The 18,990-nt window shown below is 47.3% G+C and overlaps 1 protein-coding gene across 2 annotated transcripts in view; it reads right to left on the bottom strand.

Annotated features, from left to right (window-relative positions):
• The window catches only part of LCP2 (lymphocyte cytosolic protein 2), a 46,887-nt gene that overhangs the window by 16,001 nt on the left and 11,896 nt on the right, over positions 1-18,990 (bottom strand). For both annotated transcript variants that reach the window (XM_058677755.1, XM_058677756.1), the window contains exons 4-12: positions 13,601-13,666; positions 13,135-13,166; positions 12,200-12,237; positions 8,404-8,602; positions 5,850-5,947; positions 3,711-3,777; positions 3,530-3,613; positions 150-175; positions 21-40 (exon numbers count right to left, since the gene is read on the bottom strand). In XM_058677755.1, coding sequence (XP_058533738.1) covers positions 21-40; positions 150-175; positions 3,530-3,613; positions 3,711-3,777; positions 5,850-5,947; positions 8,404-8,602; positions 12,200-12,237; positions 13,135-13,166; positions 13,601-13,666 — 630 coding nt within the window. The remainder of the gene's footprint in view (positions 1-20; positions 41-149; positions 176-3,529; positions 3,614-3,710; positions 3,778-5,849; positions 5,948-8,403; positions 8,603-12,199; positions 12,238-13,134; positions 13,167-13,600; positions 13,667-18,990) is intronic.

Here is an 18,990-nt window from a genome sequence, read left to right as displayed (position 1 = left end):
AGAGGCCCAGAGCCACTTACCTCCCCGCTGGAACCGTGGGCTGCAAGAGAGGAGGGAAAAAACAAGAGGCGTGTCAAAATCCCTAAGTGAGGCAGGACACAAAACAAAGTAAAATAAAAGCCAGACAGACAGCCAGGAATAAAGCTTACCTTATCAGTGAATCCTGACTTCTTCCCTGTAAAATATAGAGAGCAGATTGGTCTGGAATTCGGGACTTTACAAACATGAGGCTGAAGCAGAGTTTGGGAGGAAACTGCTGGTCTGAGCCCCTTATGGAGCGGAGCGGATGAGGTTTAGGTATTGAAGAATCAGGGATTTCAGGGCTGGAAGGGTTCCTGCCAGAGCACCTGACTACAGAGGCCCAGAGAACCACAGTGACTCACCACAGGTCACAGAGCTTTGCCTATTTGGCAAGACTGTGGATTTTGAGCTTCTTTTCAACATTCTGCTGTTTGTAAAAATGGATTAGCATATCCTTAATATTTTATGCCTTTTTTTTTAAACTGGTCAAAGTGTTCTTTTGAAAGCTGAATGCTGTTTCAACATCTGAAATAAACCCATGTGTCCTGGAGGGAGGGGTTCATCTTTCTCCAGTTGGGAAGCGCCTTTGACATTGGATACAGTGGTTCCCCAAGCCTTCGAACTCTGGGGAGAAAGTTTCAGGAACTCTGCTGTGGGCTGCAGATCATTTTGTGTTTCTTCTTCTCTTGGTGTTTGTTTCCCCTTTTTTCTTTGAGACTCCATGATGGTCAGGCTCCCCGAAGAAAGACCAGCTGCACCTGAGAACTGTGGCTTACCAAGTTGCTCACAACTTTTGAATTGGTACTCTGAAGCCTGCTGAGGCAGGCACAGCCCTTTGACAGGATACCGGTGTAGCTAACTGGATTCCCCAGTGCCCGGGAGCAAATCCTAGGTAGGTAACCTTGAACAATGCTCCAGTTCAGTTATGTGCTTGGAGTCTCACTTTCCTCCTCAGGATAATGGGATCACAGAGTTGAGCTGCATAGATGTGCTGTTAAGATCACCGGGCTGCACTCAGCATGAGAGGTCAGGGGCGTGGAGAGGGTGCCGAGAGCTGTTGGATAGCTCTCTTTCTCTCCCATCTACTTGTACACAGGTCCTGTTAGCACCGTAACACGAAGGATCACAGCATCTACATAGAGATGCATTGTTTACACTGTGAGTTATTCCCTAAGGACTAAGTATAGGCCAGGCCTACCACAGTTGTCAAGACCACACTGTCCCACTCTAAAGAATCCCGTGGCAGGGCCCAGTGTGGCAGTGGCTCAGTGACTGCCTCCTTACCTTGCATACTCTAGGATCCCATCTAGGCACCGGATCCTGTCCTGGCTGCTCTACTTCCCATCCAACCCACTACTTGTAACCTGGGGGAGCAGTGGGAGACAGCCCAAAGCCTTGGGACCTTGCTCCCACATGGGAGACCCAGAGGAGACTCCTGGCTTCTGGCTTTGGATCAGCTCAGCTCTTGTCGTGGCCACTTGGGGAGTAAGCCAGCAGACAGAAGATCTTTCTCTCTGCCTCTCCACTCTGTAAATATGCCTTGCCAATAAATATAAATTTTTTTTTAAGAACCCTGTGGCTTATGGAAGAGAGCTTTGATGACGTAAAGGATTCCTATTATTTACACAATTTTGGTTTGAGGTAGAACCTTTGCTTTATAAACACATCTACAAACCTCCGATTTCTTGTCCTTCAGCTTGAGTAGATTTTTCTTTTTAAAAATTGGATCAATTTAGATAGAGTCTCTGGGTGTTTTCCAAATCTCTTGTTGAAAGCATAAAGAGATTTATTTTTCCATAATAGCACTGATACAGAAGTAACACAAAGGTAAGCAAGCATCATCAGGAAAGGGTGTCTTTCAAAAAAAATGAACAAATGATCTTTTAAAAGTGTAGCTTCTGTGTTAGGAGGTGATGGTGGAAGAGGTAACTACTCCACCTTCCTGGAAGCCTTGGCTTGTGGTAGCAAGCAGGGTTAGAGTTGGAAGTCAAGCCTTTCTTTGTGTTCGCCTAATTTGTGCTGCAGTGCACTGTTATAAACCAGGGTAACCAGCACAGCTTTGCATGACTCAGCAGAGCAGTGGTGTAACTGAGACGAAAAGCAGCAAGTAACATCTTCAGATCCAAGAACTGAAAGTCATTTTGGCAATAGATGAGGAGATTGAGGTCACAGAAGGTTACATACTTTCTTCAGACTATAGCGAAGAAAAACTGGGGTTGGAACTCCAAACTCCTTGTCTATTCAACTTTATAACTCCTTCCCCAGATCCAAGTCTGCAGTGTGACATGATGGGGAAAAGTACTTGATCAGAAATAGAAGGATGTGGGTTTGAATCCTGCACTTGTGCTTTAGAGTCAGGAAAGTTACTTAATCTACTCAGGAAGGACCCAAAAGTTAACCAACATTCTTGTGGCCTGGGAAACTCCAAAAATAATTAGACTACTTGTAAAAGCCATAGACAAGCTAAAACGAGACACAGTGAATGCCAATAGTGAGAGCTTTTGTCTCCATGGAAAAACACAGTTATTTGATGGGAATTTAGACAGCCTGGTACATTTGGCTTTAGGTAGAAGTCTATAGGATCTGAACAACATAATGGTAAATAATCTATACTGATCAGATGGCTCTTTAAGTATGTGGAAAACTAACATAGTGTAGAAACCTATTGTGTGCTGCTCTCTCAGAAGTTGTAATCATTAATTGATGCTGCTAACTCTGTATTTGATCCATGAACATGGGACAGTTGGATGGGCTATTTGCTTTGGTTTCTAAGCTCAAAGACCCGAGGTCCCTGATATTCTGAAATTATGTGTGTTTTTGTGTTGTATTTATCCCAGATTTGGTGCATGTCAGCACATTGCAAATAAACCCCCTTGTATGGAATTCATATAAGGATTAAGTTCTGCAGCAAAATAATTTGGAGGAGGTACTTGACAGTAGCTGCATTTTAAAAGAGTTGAGAACAGCTCCATGTTAGGGTAGTTGTGGCCCTAAGATACCCTTTGTCAATTGTGGAAGGAAATTATTGCAGAATACCCCATGTCTGGTTAACTCCACACATGCAACAAAAAATAACCCTGATATTTGAAGGGCAAGTTAGCGTTCTGTAAAGCATTTTCTTCTTACACCTCAAAAGCAGAGACAGAGTTTTAGAGAAAAAGCAACGTCTTCATGACCAGCAAATTACTAAGCAGCAGCTAAGACAGCAGCCAAGGGTTCACATGGACTTCTCATTTCTTAGATTATTATTTCTTTGCTGTGCACCACCTCCCTCCATAGTGTCCTGACTGTGAGCAGCATTACATTGAGATCACACTCCTTGATTTGGTAGTTGGGCTTTCCCTCCTGGTGCCTCAGTTTCCCCATCCATTGTGGGTGGTTTTTCCAGCCTCCCCTCCAGAGTTTTGTGCCTATGAGTCAAATATGGTAGCAGATATGAGAAGCATGTAGTCAACGCTCTGTAGATGCAGAACATTGTGACTGTGTGTCAAATGTGAATCATACTCACCTAGCATGAAGGGCTCTCTGTCGAAGGGAGCTAGCGAACGGTCCAGGGGGGGTTTAGTGCTTCTGTCGATTGAAGGAGCAGGGACTGGAAGGGAAAAAGACTGAAGTCAATGAAAAAAGGAAAGCTGTTGGCTGGGACGGGGGGTAGCTGGCAGGCAGGAGAGAGTGGCCCTCGTACTTACGCTTTGCTGTTTTGTGGTTTCGACTTCTGGCAGGCTCCTCAGGATTGGGCTGGGGTGGAGGTAATGGCTGGTAAGGAAAATTCTGAATGTTAGCAAGCATTCCCCAAGCTTCAGCAAGAGCTGCCGGCTTCATCTCCCAGAGTAGATCGAGCTTTGTTTGCTTGTCTTTATCTTTGTGTCTTGCCCACAAACATCCGTCTTTACTTCTCACTTGAACCTCTGTGATAACTTCCACTCAAACATGCAAGAATTTGTCTGCACACTGAGCTTGGCATGCCCATGCTAAATATTCCCCTGGCACCTATCACGTTCAGAACCCAATGAACACTCCCCATGGCTTACGTAGCCCTGCCTGAGCTGGCACTAGACCACTCTTCACTGTAGCCATTCTGGAGGCTCCTTTCTCCGTGATCACTGAAACCCTCCTCACACAAGAGTCTTCCTACAGTTCCTGAAAGATCTCAAACTCATATCTCCTTTGGCCTCTCTGTACCTATGCTTCTCTCTACCTAGAATACTCCTCCCACAGTCTGCACAAAAGGCTCATTCTGCACCAGTTCCCCATCACTTGAATTTGCCTGCTCTTCTGCCTGTCCTGTCCTGTATAATTTATCCAAGTGATCTCATCTGTACACCTATGCACCTGACTCTTCTGTCTCCTTCACCCATTGCTAACTGAATGTTCCTCTTATTCTCACTGTAGTCCCAGCGTAGCTCATGCGTAGCTGCTGATTGAGTGACTGTTGCATCCCAGTGACAGAGGTGAAAGTCTTGAGACTTCAATGACTAACTGCATTGAGGAGAAGTCTGGCCCTCTGAGCCCATGTGCGATGGTACTGCACACCTACGAGGGAGACTCCTATTCATAGACGGGGATCCCAGATGTGGTGTGATCTGGACTTAAACCTTCTGAGAAAATACTCTGTCTCCATGTGCTGGAATTTACCATAGCAGTAAAAATGCTCAGGTCACTTGTAAAGGGAACACATTTTCCCAGTTTTCAGGGCCTCCACAGACAGTAAATTTCACAGGTGTTCAAGTTCCTTACCTAAAAAGATGTAGTATTTGCATGGGACTTCCACGCATCCTCCAGGATCCCTCAATCATCTCCTAATGACATCTAATTCCTAATGCAAGAGCAGTGCTATGTAGGTAGTCATCCTACTCTATTGTTTGGGAAATCATGACAAGAAAAGTTGGTTCTTGTTCATTAAAGATGCAATTAAGAGTGGGTGTTTAGCCTAGTGTTTAAGATACCTGTATGTCACCTTGGCTCATATACTTAGGTCTGGTTCCCAGTTCTGGCTCCTGAATCCAGCTCCCTGCCACTGCATATCCTGGGAGGAGCAGCAGTGGTTCAAATAATTGGTTTCCTGCACCTCACGTGGGAGAGCTGAATCAGTTCTCAGCCCTTGGCTCTAGCCTTGCTGCTCTAGGCATTATTCACACACGGGGAATGAATTAGCAATGGGATCTCTCTGTCATCCATCTTTGTGTCTCTGTTTCTCTGCCTCTCAAATAAATAAACATTTTGACTGTATTTAGTTGACACCCACGGATCTTGACTCTAAGAGCACTGAGGGCTGACTGCAGTGCAAACCATAGGAGTTGAAAGCATTTGTGCCTGAAATCTTAGGCTCTGGCTGGAAGGTGGCACGAGTCCTTATATAGGACAGAGGGCAGCTTTCAAAGCAATTCTAGTGGGTAAGTGTGATTAACTTCGCACAGTTCTCTGGGTCTATTTTGGTTTTCACTGATTTCAAACAATGGAAAGGACAAAGAATACTCAAGGAGGCTTTTGTTATCTAAGTAGTTTGTATTGTATATGGTACAAAGAAAATACTACTAAGCATTATGGCAATAAGGGACAATAAGCATCACAGGAAATCTTTGAAAAGTTCATGGAAAAATGTGTGTTATCTTTTGATTCCACTTTCCATGAACACTTTGAAGGACCCTCACATTTCAGCCACAAAAAAAGATTTCCCAGGACTGGGATATGTATTTTTTTCTGCCTAGATCAAGACATTTCACAAAATCAGAATTAGATGAAAATGCTTAAAGTTTTCATTTCCGGCAGAGGTATTCATTGGATCGAACACAAAGCAGCAGAAGGGAATGCGGGTTGGGGTGTCTTACCGAGTGATTCCGGCTGACTGGCAAGGGAGGCAGGGCAGCCATCGGTCTCTGCGGGGGCACAGGCGGCTGCTGAGAGACTTTCCCGGAGGGGGGCCTGTCTGTGGAAATGCAAGAATATTAAAATGAAAGTAGCAGCGCAAAAGCAGGGTAAGTGTCAGCCATGCTCAAGGATCTCTATAGATGCTGCACCCAACTGTGCCTCTAGGGGCTCTGATCCTCCTCCCCAGACCTCTGCCAAGCACCAGCATGAACCTCAGCCAGGTCAGGGCCCAGTGTGGAACCCTTGACCCTGTGCCACTACCCCTTCCATCTTTGTCTGACTTTCCGCATGCCAAGGAGTGAGTTTCATCTCACCCATAGGAATTAGAGATTCTGTCCACCAAAACAGATCTCTTGATAATTAGCCATTACCCGGAGGGAGTGTTTTTAGATAAATTATAAGCAAGTAAACAGACACATGCCTCCAGATTCATGGTCACACATATGCACACACATGTACACACTCAGCACAACACACATGCACACACACTCACACACATAGCACATGCAGCTGCTTGTGTAGGGTTAGGGACTAGGCGTTTGTCAGCGCTCCTGGGGATCCTGTTCTGGGTACTTCTCATCCCCCTCCAAAAGGCTCTGCACTGCCTTTCGCTTCCCACTTCCTCATCTCTCCCCTCCCAGGGAGCAGTCAGTCACCATCTTTTGATACCAAATCCAGCACTTCAGAAGGGAGCCTGTACTTGCCTTGGACAGAAGCTCCCAATAGTCTGATTGTTACAGACACCTTCCAAGGCCAGGCTGACGGGGAAATGTGGGCAAAGCGCCACAAAGCATGAGTTCCAAGGGTGTGAGGACCACCTTCCTGCTGTTGTGGGCTTTTCTCCTGTTGTCCCCTGAGGTTCCATGCTGCTAAGGGCCTTGTTCTTGCACACAGAATGGACTCTGAGCCAGGGCACGTCTGCGCTAACCTCACACCCACTCTGGCCTTCTTTAAGTTTCTCTATTGTATCATGCTTCTTACGAGCCTCTGGGCCTTGGCATAGCCATTTCTACTACTTAGAATGTTCTTCCCTCACTACATGAACTCTCACTCAGCCAACTCCTACTCATCCTTAATGTCAGCTTAGTATCATGGCTAACACATCCCTCCTACCTCAAGGAAGTAAGCCCAGAGTGAGCACGTTTATCAACCTCACCATTGGCACTTGTCTTCCTGACCATATCTCAAGGTTAAATGAAATGATATTGGGATTCCTTTGTTTGCTGTTTTCCCACCTACTGGACCACAAATGTCTAAGAGTGAAGACCTAAGGGTCACTCTGTGTTTCTGTAAATGACATGTGCAACAACTTGCTGTTCCATTTCTTTACTGGGGACCTCTACTATCCTAAATCTGATGCCAACTAGATTATAGTTGCCCTCATCACATGGGGTGCTCTAAAATTACAAGATGAGGTGTTGAGATGGTGCTTGTGAAAAGGTTTTTAAAATTGCCAAAGTATGTGGCCAGTGCAGTGGCTTGTAGGCTAATCTTCCATCTGCAGGTCCAGCATCCCATAAGGACACTTGGTCATGTCCCAGCTGCTCTACCTCTGATCCAGTTTCCTGCTGATGGACTGGGAGGGCAGTGAAGGATGGCCTGGATCCTTGGGCACCTGCACCCACATGGGATATGCAGAGGAGACTCCTGACTCCTGGCTTCAGTCTGGCCCAGCTCTATCTATGGTGATCATTGTGAGAGTGAACCAGGGAATGGAAGATCTCTCTTTTTCTCTCCCTCTCTCTGTAACTCTGACTTTCAAGTAAAATAAATAAATCTGTAAAAACATTGTCCAAAAAATCATGGAAGTGTTGTACAGCATAAAGGCTGAGCTGTGTTAATTTGCTGTGGTATTGATTGATCATATGGCTTATTTCTTATTATTAGAGAGTGCACCATGCATATGTGTTTGTGTTTCTGTTGCTTCTGCTACTAGATTAAAAACCTCATGACCCTGGCTTGCTCTTCTTGATGTTTTCTTACCATCTAGGATGGTGCCTGACTTAAATTAGCGAATGGAGTAACGAGGGAGAAATGCAATGAAAGGAACAGTTCCTAGAGATGTAAAACATGGCCTATTTTTTTAAAGCTACAGTTAACCTCCATTCAATATCGTTATGTTGATTCTGCCAGTCTGTCTGTGGCAGTGTCACAAAACACTACATAGTCCAGGGATGGAGAGGAACAGAAAGATCTCTTGAGCACCTGACCCCATGGCAGCCCAGCACCCTTCAATGTGAGTGCAGCGCTGCTACAAGCTGCCGTGGTGGGGTAGTGATTTGTCTGCAAAATTTATAAGTAGAAACCTATGTGGTTTCTACTGTTATTATCCTTTTTCTCAGAAGAGAACTTTGAGGTTCAAGGAGGAGGAACCACTTTTCTAAAGTCACACAGCTCTGGAGGAGCTGAGCTGATATCTACCCCCAAAGCTGTCTGCTTTCTGGGTGAGCTGGGGCAGCAGTGGGAGCCAGGCTTGGGCTGCAAGGGTTGGCAGTTCAGGGAGCAGGCCCTTACCGATGTACATGGAGTTGGTGTTGGGGAAAGGCTTGGCAGGCAGGATGGAGTTCTGCAGGGCTTCCTCGTCATTGGAGGGCGGTGGCTCATAATCCGCGTCGTCTTCCACAGGTGCCTCTTCCTCCTCATTGGGAGACTCGTAGTCGCCCTCATCCTCCCCATCCTGGTCCTCATTGGGACTTTCATAGTCGTCTTCTTCCTGCCGACACAGTGACAGCCATAGGGCACCTGTAGAGGCGCCATGGAACTCGACGTGTTTGTGTCTATTCTCGCTGCCAACCCTCACAATAGCACCTCCCACATTCTACAGAGAAAGAAACTGTGGCTGGGAAGCCCAGTATCCAGGGATGGGCAGGTCATGGACCATTGAGCAAGTGGTTTTTCCCTGGAGACACTTTTGGCCAACAGTCAAAAACAGCAGCCATGAGGGGCATGCTTGGAGGAGGATGAGCTCTTCCTGAACAAACACATATTTTTGCTTCTTTTTCTATCACCAGGAAAAAGACTAGGCACCTGTGGCTGTTGAGATGACGCCAGTTGATTGTCATTTCTATTCTTAGCCAGACTATGCTCAAAAACAGGCCTTCCTATTATAACCTGGCACCATGTTGAAGGCCAGGCTCATGAAGGAAACCAAATAAACAAGCTCGTAATTGCAAGGTAGACAGACTCGTGTCTTGGAGGCCACGAGTGGTCATGTTATTCTTTTGGTTGAAAGTTGAATTTGTATGTGTTGAAAGCTGAATGTGTAAAAAATGATAACTTATGAAATCTGACATGGAGTTTGAAGCTCCTGTCTTGGAAAAGACTTGCTAACTTTAAAAAAAAAAGATTTATTTATTTTTATTGGAAAGTCAGATATACAGAGAGGAGGAGAGACAGAGGAAGATCTTCCACACGATGATTCACTCCCCAAGTCACCGTAACAGCCAATGCTGCGCCGATCTGAAGCCAGGAGCCAGGAACTTCCTCCACATCTCCTATGCGGGTGCAGAGTCCCAAGGCTTTGAGCCATCCTCAACTGCTTTCCCAGGCCACAAGCAGGGAGCTGGATAAGAAGCGGGGCCGCCGGGATTAGAACCAGTGCTCATATGGGATCCTGGCGTGTCTAAGGTGAGGACTTTAGCCATAGGCTACCTCACTGGGCTCAATACTCACTAACTTTTAGATATCTTGTTTATGATTGCATTCCATTTCACTGAAGGCAGAAGCACTGGGTGATGACATTTGAAGTAGTTTGTGAATGTGGACAGTCATTGTAATAATTCCCAAGCAGAGGGGCCTCCGTGGCCACCAGTGATAAGAGCCTGGGCACCACCATGCTGAAATTGAGTGCGTACTAAATGAGCCAGGGCTGTCAGTCAAAGGAGGTTGCGAGAAGTCACAGGAGGCTGCAACTTTCAAGAACAGCAGTGTATCAATCACTACCTAAGAAGTCCTGAGTGCTTTGGAGGGGGGCTTGTGGAAAGATTCCTGTGTTTGGTTTTGACTTGAGAAATAGCTGACGAACAGCTAGAAAGGCAAAGGAAGGGTTGAGTGCCTTCCTAAACTCCAAAAGGCTTTGACCTGCTCTGTTAGTCATTCTATAACTTCCAAAGTGCAGGACTTGGGGCTAGCAGTCTCAGCAGTAGATGGGTAACGGGTGGCCCATCTCCCGTCCTGCTGGCTCCCACCTAGGAGGGCAACATCCGCTCCCAAAGCCTGTTCAGCCTAGACTCGTTGCTCCTGACATTCCACCCTCCTTACCTCATTCATCTTTTCTCAAGCAGCAGACTTGGCCTTTCAGATTCACAAACCACTGTTTTCTCCCCTAGCAAGGGTCTCCAAAGGACCCTACACTTAACACAAGTTTTTATTGCTAATCACATCCTGTCAGGCACGTGACCCATGCTGCAAAAACATCCATGTGATTGGGCTCTTTCTCTGAGTTCCCCTCCTCAAGGTTCTGGTCCCTGGGCAATTTGGGGAAGAGCTAAGCTGTGCAAACACCAGGGAAAGGAAGCCCTTGATACACAGAGAGGAAGGATTCCAGCCACAGGCTTCGGGTCACAGACAGAGTACCAGCGCAAGTGATGGTGAAGACACAGTTTCTGTGTAAAAACAGAAACATTAGTGGGGAAATTCTCATCTATTTCCCCTTTTGCACAGAATAAATCTGTCATCTTCCTTCATATACACGTCAGAAGCACAAAGTAAGACAAAACAGTTTTTTAAAGGACATGTTCTTATTTTCTAGAATCTCAGTAGGACAAGGGATGCTTTGCGCCTGTTACCAAAGGGATCACCTGGCTGAGGGTTGAACAACCTGGGTCCTGGGCTGTCTCCAACTAGCAGTGGGGCTCTACCTAAGGCATATTCCCCCCGAGGTTCATTTATTTCATCCATAAAATGGGCAGATTGTGCTGTGGTCCATCCTAGAAGCCTTAGCTCAAGTCTGGCTGACATACATGGAGCTTTCTGGGAAGGAGATATTCAGACCCCTAAAACATGTTAGTAAGTACCTGAACCTGAGAGATGATGGAGAAGGGTTCTGAGGCATCACTGGCTGACAGCAACCATCCTGAAAAGCTTACCAAAGCTGCGAACTTGCACAGAGGCCACACAACCTTATACCAAGGACATCTACCCAGCAACTGTCTGTTCAGCCTCTCACTAACATCACCCTCGTTACTAATCACTAAGGCTAAAGATTACCGCACTAAAAGCCCTGATGCTTCCCCCCAGCCCTAATTTTTTCTCTTTAAAACTTTCCCTCTTGGGCCTGGTGCAGTAGCCTAGTGGCTAAAGTTTTCGCCTTGCAGCACACCGGGATCCCATATGGGTGCTGGTTCTAATCCCGGCCGCCTTGCTTCCCCTCCAGCTCTCTGCTTGTGGCCTGGGAAAGTAGTCAATGACAGCCCAAAGTCTTGAGACCTTGCACCCACATGGGAGACCTAGAAGAGGCTCTTGGCTCCTGGCTTCAGATTGGTTCAGCTCCAGCTTTTGCAGCAGTGAATAATCAGACGGAAGATCTTCCTCTGTCTCTTCCTCTCTGTATATCTGACTTTTCAATACAAATAAAATAAATCCTAAGAAAAAAAAACTTTCCTCTTGCCTTGACCTCTTTGAATACATCTTTAGTGGACAGTGAGGCATGGATGATCAGGCATTGCAATGCTCCCCTAGATTTAACAAATCCCATTATTCGTTGGAGAATCTCTCTTATTATTTGTGGGTTGGCTTGTTTTAGGCTGATAGGGCTAACCATCAGTTCTGAACATCTTCTTCCTTTCTGCCACCCACTGGGACTTAATCCACAAGAGAAGTGACTTTAGCTTAGATTTCTGGGTAAGAGTCTATTTGCGGAGCTAGGATGGGACAGGAGAAAGACCAGCCCCACGCATGTGATGGGTGATCAATGATGCAGTCAGAAAGCCACAGCCCAAGGGCCAAGCACAGCCCACCATTGGACTATTAGCACATAGCCAAGCCCATGCCTTTGCCCCAGTCTCTGGCTAAGTGGATGCTCCACTTAGGATGCTCCTATAGCAGATAAATTAGGATGCTCCTATAGCAGAGTGAATTAGGATGCGCCTATAGCAGAGTGAATTCTGGAGAGAGGCACCCTGCAGCTCTCAAAGCTGCACTCTGACTCTTTGAAGATCATGCTGTCTGAGCCCTGACTGGGTGAGCCCTGACTGGGTGAACCAACGTCTTAGTAGAGGTGCTGCTCCTTGGGGCCTTAGTTTGGGTCTTTGTCATAGCACTACTCTGGGCACTGTGGTTGAGGTGGCAGAACCATCCACACTATACTTACAAAGGATGACCAGCCCCCGTTGTCGTCATCGTGGCTCTCTGTGGAAGCAAATAACACTGCGATCAGCACCCAACATGTCTGCCTTTGAAGGAGTTGCAGCAACCTTGCCCCCCGCATCTGCTGGCCCACCCAAGCCTCCCACCTGCCTTTTGCATGCCTTGAGTGGTAGCTTGTGCTCCGCTCCAGGATGCCGCCTGAGGACCTTACTCCCCAGAGTGCCAGTGGCTCTCAACCGTTCATGTGCATAGAAGTCACCTCGGAGTGCTTTAGCCTGTGCAGGATCTGAGGCCCTATCCTGAGAGCCTCTGATTAGGGCTGGGAGGGACCCAGGAATCAGCATGTTAACAGGATCTGTATTGCAACAGTGGACAGACCACCTGAAAGCTTGCTTTGAGGGTGGGCATTTGGCACTGCAGCTGCTTTATCGGAGTGTTTGGGTTTGTGTCTCAACTTCTGATGTGGCTTCCTGCTGTTTAGCACCCTGAGGGACAGTAGGTGATGACTCAAATAGTTGGGTCCCCACCACTTACGACTCAGATGAAATTCCTGGATCCTGGCTTTGGGCCTGACCCAGACCTGGCTATTGTAGGGATATGAGTAGTGAACCAAAGGATCAAAGATCTCTCTGTCTCTTTCTCTCTTTTTCTGCCTTTCAAACAAAAGATAGTTTTAAAGATTGAGATCAGGAATTTTGTTCAAATGTTGGGTTCCTTTATACTCTCCCACAAAGCTCAGGGGTTTCTGCTAAAGGCATAAGTTAAGCAGGGCTTTCCTGCAGAGTGATACCTCTTCTCCCCTGGACCCTTTTCTCGGTAAATGCTGATCAGCTAGTGAGCAAGGCCAGCAACATCACACCAGAGAGCTTCAGGCACCAGAAGGCAGAAGCAGCAGAACACCTACCACCTCCCAAGGCACCGACCACCTTACAGCCTTACCTGTCTCCTCTGGAAACCGCGGGGCTTGTGGTCTGCAAAGGCAAGAGCAGTGTGTGAATGACTGCTGGTTTGGGGGCCTCTCCAGCTGCCTTTCTCCAGCCCTGCACAAGGACTGCCATGGAGAGCATACTCAACTGCCCCAGAAAGGACTGTGTCCTTGTTGCTTGGCCATCAGACCTAAGTGATCTTAGGAACTATCAATGCCACATGGGTGGGGTATGGAGAAGGGATGAGCAGGAGCTCATGACACATGGGACCTGAAAGACAAACCCCCTGACATCCGGAGTCAGAAGACAGAGCAGGGAGAGGAAAGCCCATCCCTCGTGGGCATCATTTTCAAGGCCCCTGGGACTGAAGAAACCTCTGTAGGCCACAGTGTGAGATCTAAGCAGTTGTGTGCCTTCCTCTTAACTTGGGTCTGAATGTTCCTGGGTTTACTTGCTCTGTCCCTGGACCGTCCACTCACTTGCGTGTGAAAATGCTTCTCCTCTCTTCATTCTTGTTGATTTCTTGGCTTAACTTGCTGAGGATCCTGCAGGACAAAAAGACAAATGAAGAACAAGAGCTGAGTATTTCTTACAATCTGAGTAACCTAGGGCACCTCGGCAAGCCTCTGTGGACTTCGGCTAGCCCTGCTCCAGCACCCCAACTCCTGAATCTGCCCGTAGCGTACCACTTCATTTTCTCAGCCAAGCCCCACTCCTGCCACCCAGGGAGCCCTCCTCTCTCCATTTCACTCATCTTTGTCTCACTAAGCTCAGTGCCTGTCTCTTAAAGACTTGGCTTGCGTCTGCTCTGAAATTCCGTAGCTCTGGGAGCCACATAACACCGTTGTATGTTGTATTGCATGCTGATCCATGGGGCCAAGGTTTGCTGACTCTTGGTTGAGCATCCTTGTCATCCACAGCATCCCAAATGCTAAGATCTTGCTCCCATAAGTCTTCAGCCTATCTCCTAGATTGGAAAGAATTGGCTCCTCCTTCATATTTCTTATCACAGTCTCCAGACTGCTGATCGTGGATCTGTTACCTGCTTACATGCTCCCCTGGTTGTCTCGTACTTGGTGATCCAGATTCTTACAAAAACTTGGAGAAACAGTCTCAATCAGGGTGCTGCTTACAATGTGGGAGCCTTGTAGCAACGTGGCTGAGATGTCCTCAGATCTCAAGGCACTTTTGTGTCTGAATCTGACAATCTTCACCCCGTCCTTGGACATGGTGAGCCTTTTCCATCAGATCGGCATCCCAAGCATGATCCAACAACTAATGTGGATTCTAGTCTCTCAAACCCCCAGCCTCCCTTAGCCCTGGGTGAGACGAGAGGACCCTCACTAGTAAACGGCTCCGTGGTGCCCATGGACTCAGAACAACCGAAAGTCACATTGAAGATAATTTCGCCTTAATTCATTTCACATAGTAGGGAACCCAAGAGCAGACTAAAGTAGGACTCAGGGACTGGTGTTGTAGCGGTTAAGGCTCTTGCAATGCTGGAATCTGATACGAGCACCAGTTTGATTCTAACTGCTCTGCTCTGGTCAGGTTCTCTGCTGTTGTGCCTAGAAAGCCAGGGCTGCACCTAGGGGCACAATCTAGCTCCCCTACAGCACAGGCAGGAGCCCAACCACTTGAACTTGCTACCTCTCAGGGTCTGCATTGTTGAAAGCTGGATGTAGGAGCTGGAACCAGGGATCGAACTCAGACACTCTAGTGTGGCATGTCCTTTCAACCACAATGTTAAACACACACTGCAGGATAAGCAAAATTGATGAAAATGTTGGGGGCTTAAGAGGACAGAGAGGGGGACAGGGCAGTGTTCTCTCCCTGCGATGACGTCACTGACTGCTGGAGCTGCTGGCATCAGTGACTACAGAGGTGGCAGTGCTTTAGAAGGTGGCCTAGTGGCCTCCTATTTGAGTGAGACGATACTTGCAACTCTGCTCTTTCTGTTCCTTGAAATGACTATTTGAGGAGAGGATGGCAAGCAGGAGGAGAGGGTTCCTTTAGAGTGGCTAGAGGAGCCTGATTGAGGTCCTGCATCCTGATCCTGGCCAGGTGGTACCAGCTGCTGCAGCTGCTACTGTTAAGGTCACGTGCTGACTCAGTGATTGTTAAGGGGCTTTCTAAGCACCAGTACCCTGTTGGGTGTTGAATGTGTATCATGCACAAACCAGACATAGATCTCTGCTCTCGAGCAGCTTATGTGCCCAGGAGGAAAGACGGACAACAAACAAGGGGTGTGTAGGAAGGAGAAATTCCAGGCTAGTATACGTAGCCACGTGTCACATACCATTATAGTCAGTGGAGGATTGCATTTACCAGGGTGGTCCCATAAGATCACAGTGAACTGAACAATTCCTATTGCTGGTGCCATTGGACCTGTGTGACATCTCATGGTGAGAAACATTACTTGTATGTAAGCTGACACTGGTGTAAATATACCTGTTATGCTACAGGTTATTTAAATGCAAAGCAAATAAAATTATGTGCAACACATAATATTTGATAATTCATGCTCACCAATGGCTATGCCACTGGTTCATTTACTTCCCATACTAAACACTGCTTCATTACTGTTTACTGTGAAACAGTGCACACTGCCAAGCCAGCAGCAACCTGACATAGCTTGTATTTCCTGCATCTCTTGACTCACGTTGAATAATGAATGTCTACCACCCAGGGGTGTCTCAGTCACCGCAGGATACTTGCACAACACTGAAGCTGCCTACCAACATTTCTCAGAGCACTACTCAGTCATTCTGAAGGAACCAGACTGTGTATTCATGCAGGCAATGGTGGCCGGCCCTGGGAAAGACGGGTGGGGAGTGCAGGGGTGGGAAGTGGTTGCAGTGTAAGGTGATCAGGCCTCAAGATGGAGGTGGCATTTCAGCAATGACTCCGTGGGGAGGTGGGCTGAGCCTCACCTCAACGCCCCCATTGCTCAAGGTTGGGCTGAGCTGTGACCTGTTCCCAACGCTGCTTGGATCATGAAAAGCCCTCCTGCCCTTTGTGGTGGTGCTTCTCACCGGTATCTCTAACAGCCAGGCTGCGGCTGCTGGGGCTGTTGCTGGGTAGGGAAGGAAATGCCAAACCACAGCTTCAACCGAGGAGCAGCAGCAGCAGTGTCCCGAGACAGAAATACATGACCTGGCGGTCCAGCTTGCATGCTGATATGGCTGCCCAGTTCCTCCTGCTTTGCTGGACCTGGAGACCACCTGTGGGCAGGACTCACCTGCTAGGGGCTGAAGCATTGAGTAGGATGCTTATGGGCATGGCAGGGATGTGGTAGCTGTCTCCATGTGCAAAGTTGCAGCCTTCCCCCGCCCCAGAACCAAGTGACAGTGAGTAGCCGGAGGTGACTCATTCTTTGAGCTCCGCAAAAACCCCTAGGCCTCACTCAGGACCAGGGAAAGAAGCGAAGGGGGCTGGGCAGCCATAGACAGTGGTTCTGTCTGCTTCCCCATGTTGGAGAGATGTGCTGGCTCTGGAAATGGGGATGGAACTCCCACAGGAAGTCATTACAGGAAGTTGCTTCTTTGACTTGTTGCATTATGGGGGTCAGATTTCACTGTCTCAGTCAGAGATCTCTTGGAACAGTCAAAGGTACAGGACCTGCAACCATAAAGACCGACTACACTGTCCTACACCTAAGGCAGTATCTAGTGTGTGACAGCAAATAAGGCACTTAGCCTCCGCAGGTCCCAGGTTCTTTCTCAGCAGAGTGAGGGGGAAGGAGCTGACAAGGGAGTCCCTAATGATGGTCCCGGGCAGCAGAATCACCCAGGTCCAGATTCTGTACAACAAAATCAAACAACCCCTGATGATTGTATAAGCGGAAGAGCTTGTGAAATCAATCCCTATTTCCTTGACATGGCTGAAGATGTTTTCTAAAAAAAGGAGGAAGGGGTGGAGAAAAACAAGGGGGAGCTGTGGAATTATGAAGCGAGAGAAGGAATGGCGAAGAAGAGAGGCCCCAGTCCATCTTGGATCTCTTCCCCTGTTGTTCTCCCTTCCCAGAGCCAAGGGCAGCCCACCAATGCATCTTTACATCTACTTCGTTAATCACACAAGAGGTGAGAAAGACGCCATGAAAGAGAGGCAGACAAGCAGAGAGGAGGAGAGAAAAAAGAGAAGGAAGAGACAGCAAGGAAAGGAGAGGAGAAGGGAAAAAAACCAAAAATAACCTCCTCAAAAACAGAACAGAAAACACCAGCACCACCAGCACACAGAGAGAAGTCCCTGTCTTGGGAAAGTTCTGTTTTTGTCACCCGTGTTGTCACGTGTGTGGTTGTGTACTGGCTTCCAAGGGAAGTGTATTTCTTACCACGGCTTGTGTAGTCAGATTTGTACCACTTTCCTCCTTTCCCTCTGACAGTGAGCTGGGTTGCAGACCACCTACTGGCCTCTCCAGGCCCTGGACTTGCCCCATCTTGGCCCGCCAGTCTGTCGCCCTCCAGTTCTCTTACCACCTCTCTGGGCTTCCTCAGCCTTTTAGCTCCTTCGTGCCCTCCTCCCAGCACACATTCTCACTACTGTAGCTTGCTCCTGCTCTATATTTTCTCTTCCCACTTCTAAAGATCAGCCTCCACGAACCCAGCACCAAAGCTTCCAAACTCTGTCCTTGTCACATGACAAGGAAATGGCCACAATGTGGATCTTAAAACTTAGATAGTCCTGTCCTATGTACTGTCATTTTAGACCTGGATGGAGAAGTTCCCACAGTCAGGGAGCCTGATGTGAGGGAACAGCATTATGTCCCAACCTGTCACCTTGCCCTGCATTCCTGCAATTTCTTATTTAGCATTTTAGTTGTGTCTCACAGCCATCTATGCAGTATACCAGTGTGATAAGTTCCATTTTATTGACAAGAAAGCTGAGGATGCACAGAAAGATCTTTGTCAGAGGCCATCAGGCCAGTGTTAATATGGACCTGAGCATCAGAGTCAAGTTTCCTGAACTTGCTCAGGAGGGAGAGGAGTGATAGCCCAAGGGAGACAGGAATCATGGGGCAGGTCTGGGGGACTTTCAGGAGGACTCGCCAGCTGGAGAAAGGTCAGCAGGTGCAAGGGAAAAAGAAAAAGTGTGCTGAAGACAGGCCTTGTCTTGGTGTTGGTTTTGCTGAGGGATGGCATATTCTTTAATGGACACACAAATACTCTTTTTATCTCTGGGTTCCCGTTCCATCTGCCCTTTTTGCTTCCTTGTCTGTTGTATCTCAGGGAATGTAGGAACAAAATATAAGGACAAGAGGCTCTCCTGCCATTAGGAGACTCAGGGGCTCACCAGAAGACAGTTCCCTAACCTGTGCATGGATGGGAGATTACCCCAGGTTCCAGCCACTGCCGGGAGCAGGTGCAGCAAGAGTCACTATAAAGAGAACCAACTGATACCTAATTGCTGCCTATGCCACTCCTTAATTCTTCAAGTTGCATCGTGTGTTTAGATATAAAACTTCAAAAATCTTATTTAACCTGACCACTTACAGGGTTTATTGTGTGGTTGAATCTAGGCCTCTAGGTCCTGTATATGCAGCTTTCCTAGTTTTTTTTTTTTTTTAAACCATTTTCCTTATCACAATATTGAGTATGTCTGAGAATCACTCACATCCTGAGAGGGTGAATATATTTTCAGATAGGGGCAGAGAGAGAAAGAATGAGAGAGAGAGTTCTTCGTCAGAAACTGCTTTCTTACACAATCCACTTAATAGTGATTTTTTTTGAAACTTTGGGAAGAGGAACTAGAGACATTCAGAGTAGTATACACTTGTTTTGGGCTGATATACATGAATATAAGGCCTTTAGTGTAATGATCAACACAAATCAATCCATGTACAAGGGAACCAAATGAGTAAGCAGCAGAT

Source organism: Ochotona princeps, chromosome 19 (assembly GCF_030435755.1).
Source record: "Ochotona princeps isolate mOchPri1 chromosome 19, mOchPri1.hap1, whole genome shotgun sequence".
Taxonomy (NCBI): domain Eukaryota; kingdom Metazoa; phylum Chordata; class Mammalia; order Lagomorpha; family Ochotonidae; genus Ochotona; species Ochotona princeps.
This window is presented reverse-complemented; position numbering and strand designations above follow the sequence as displayed.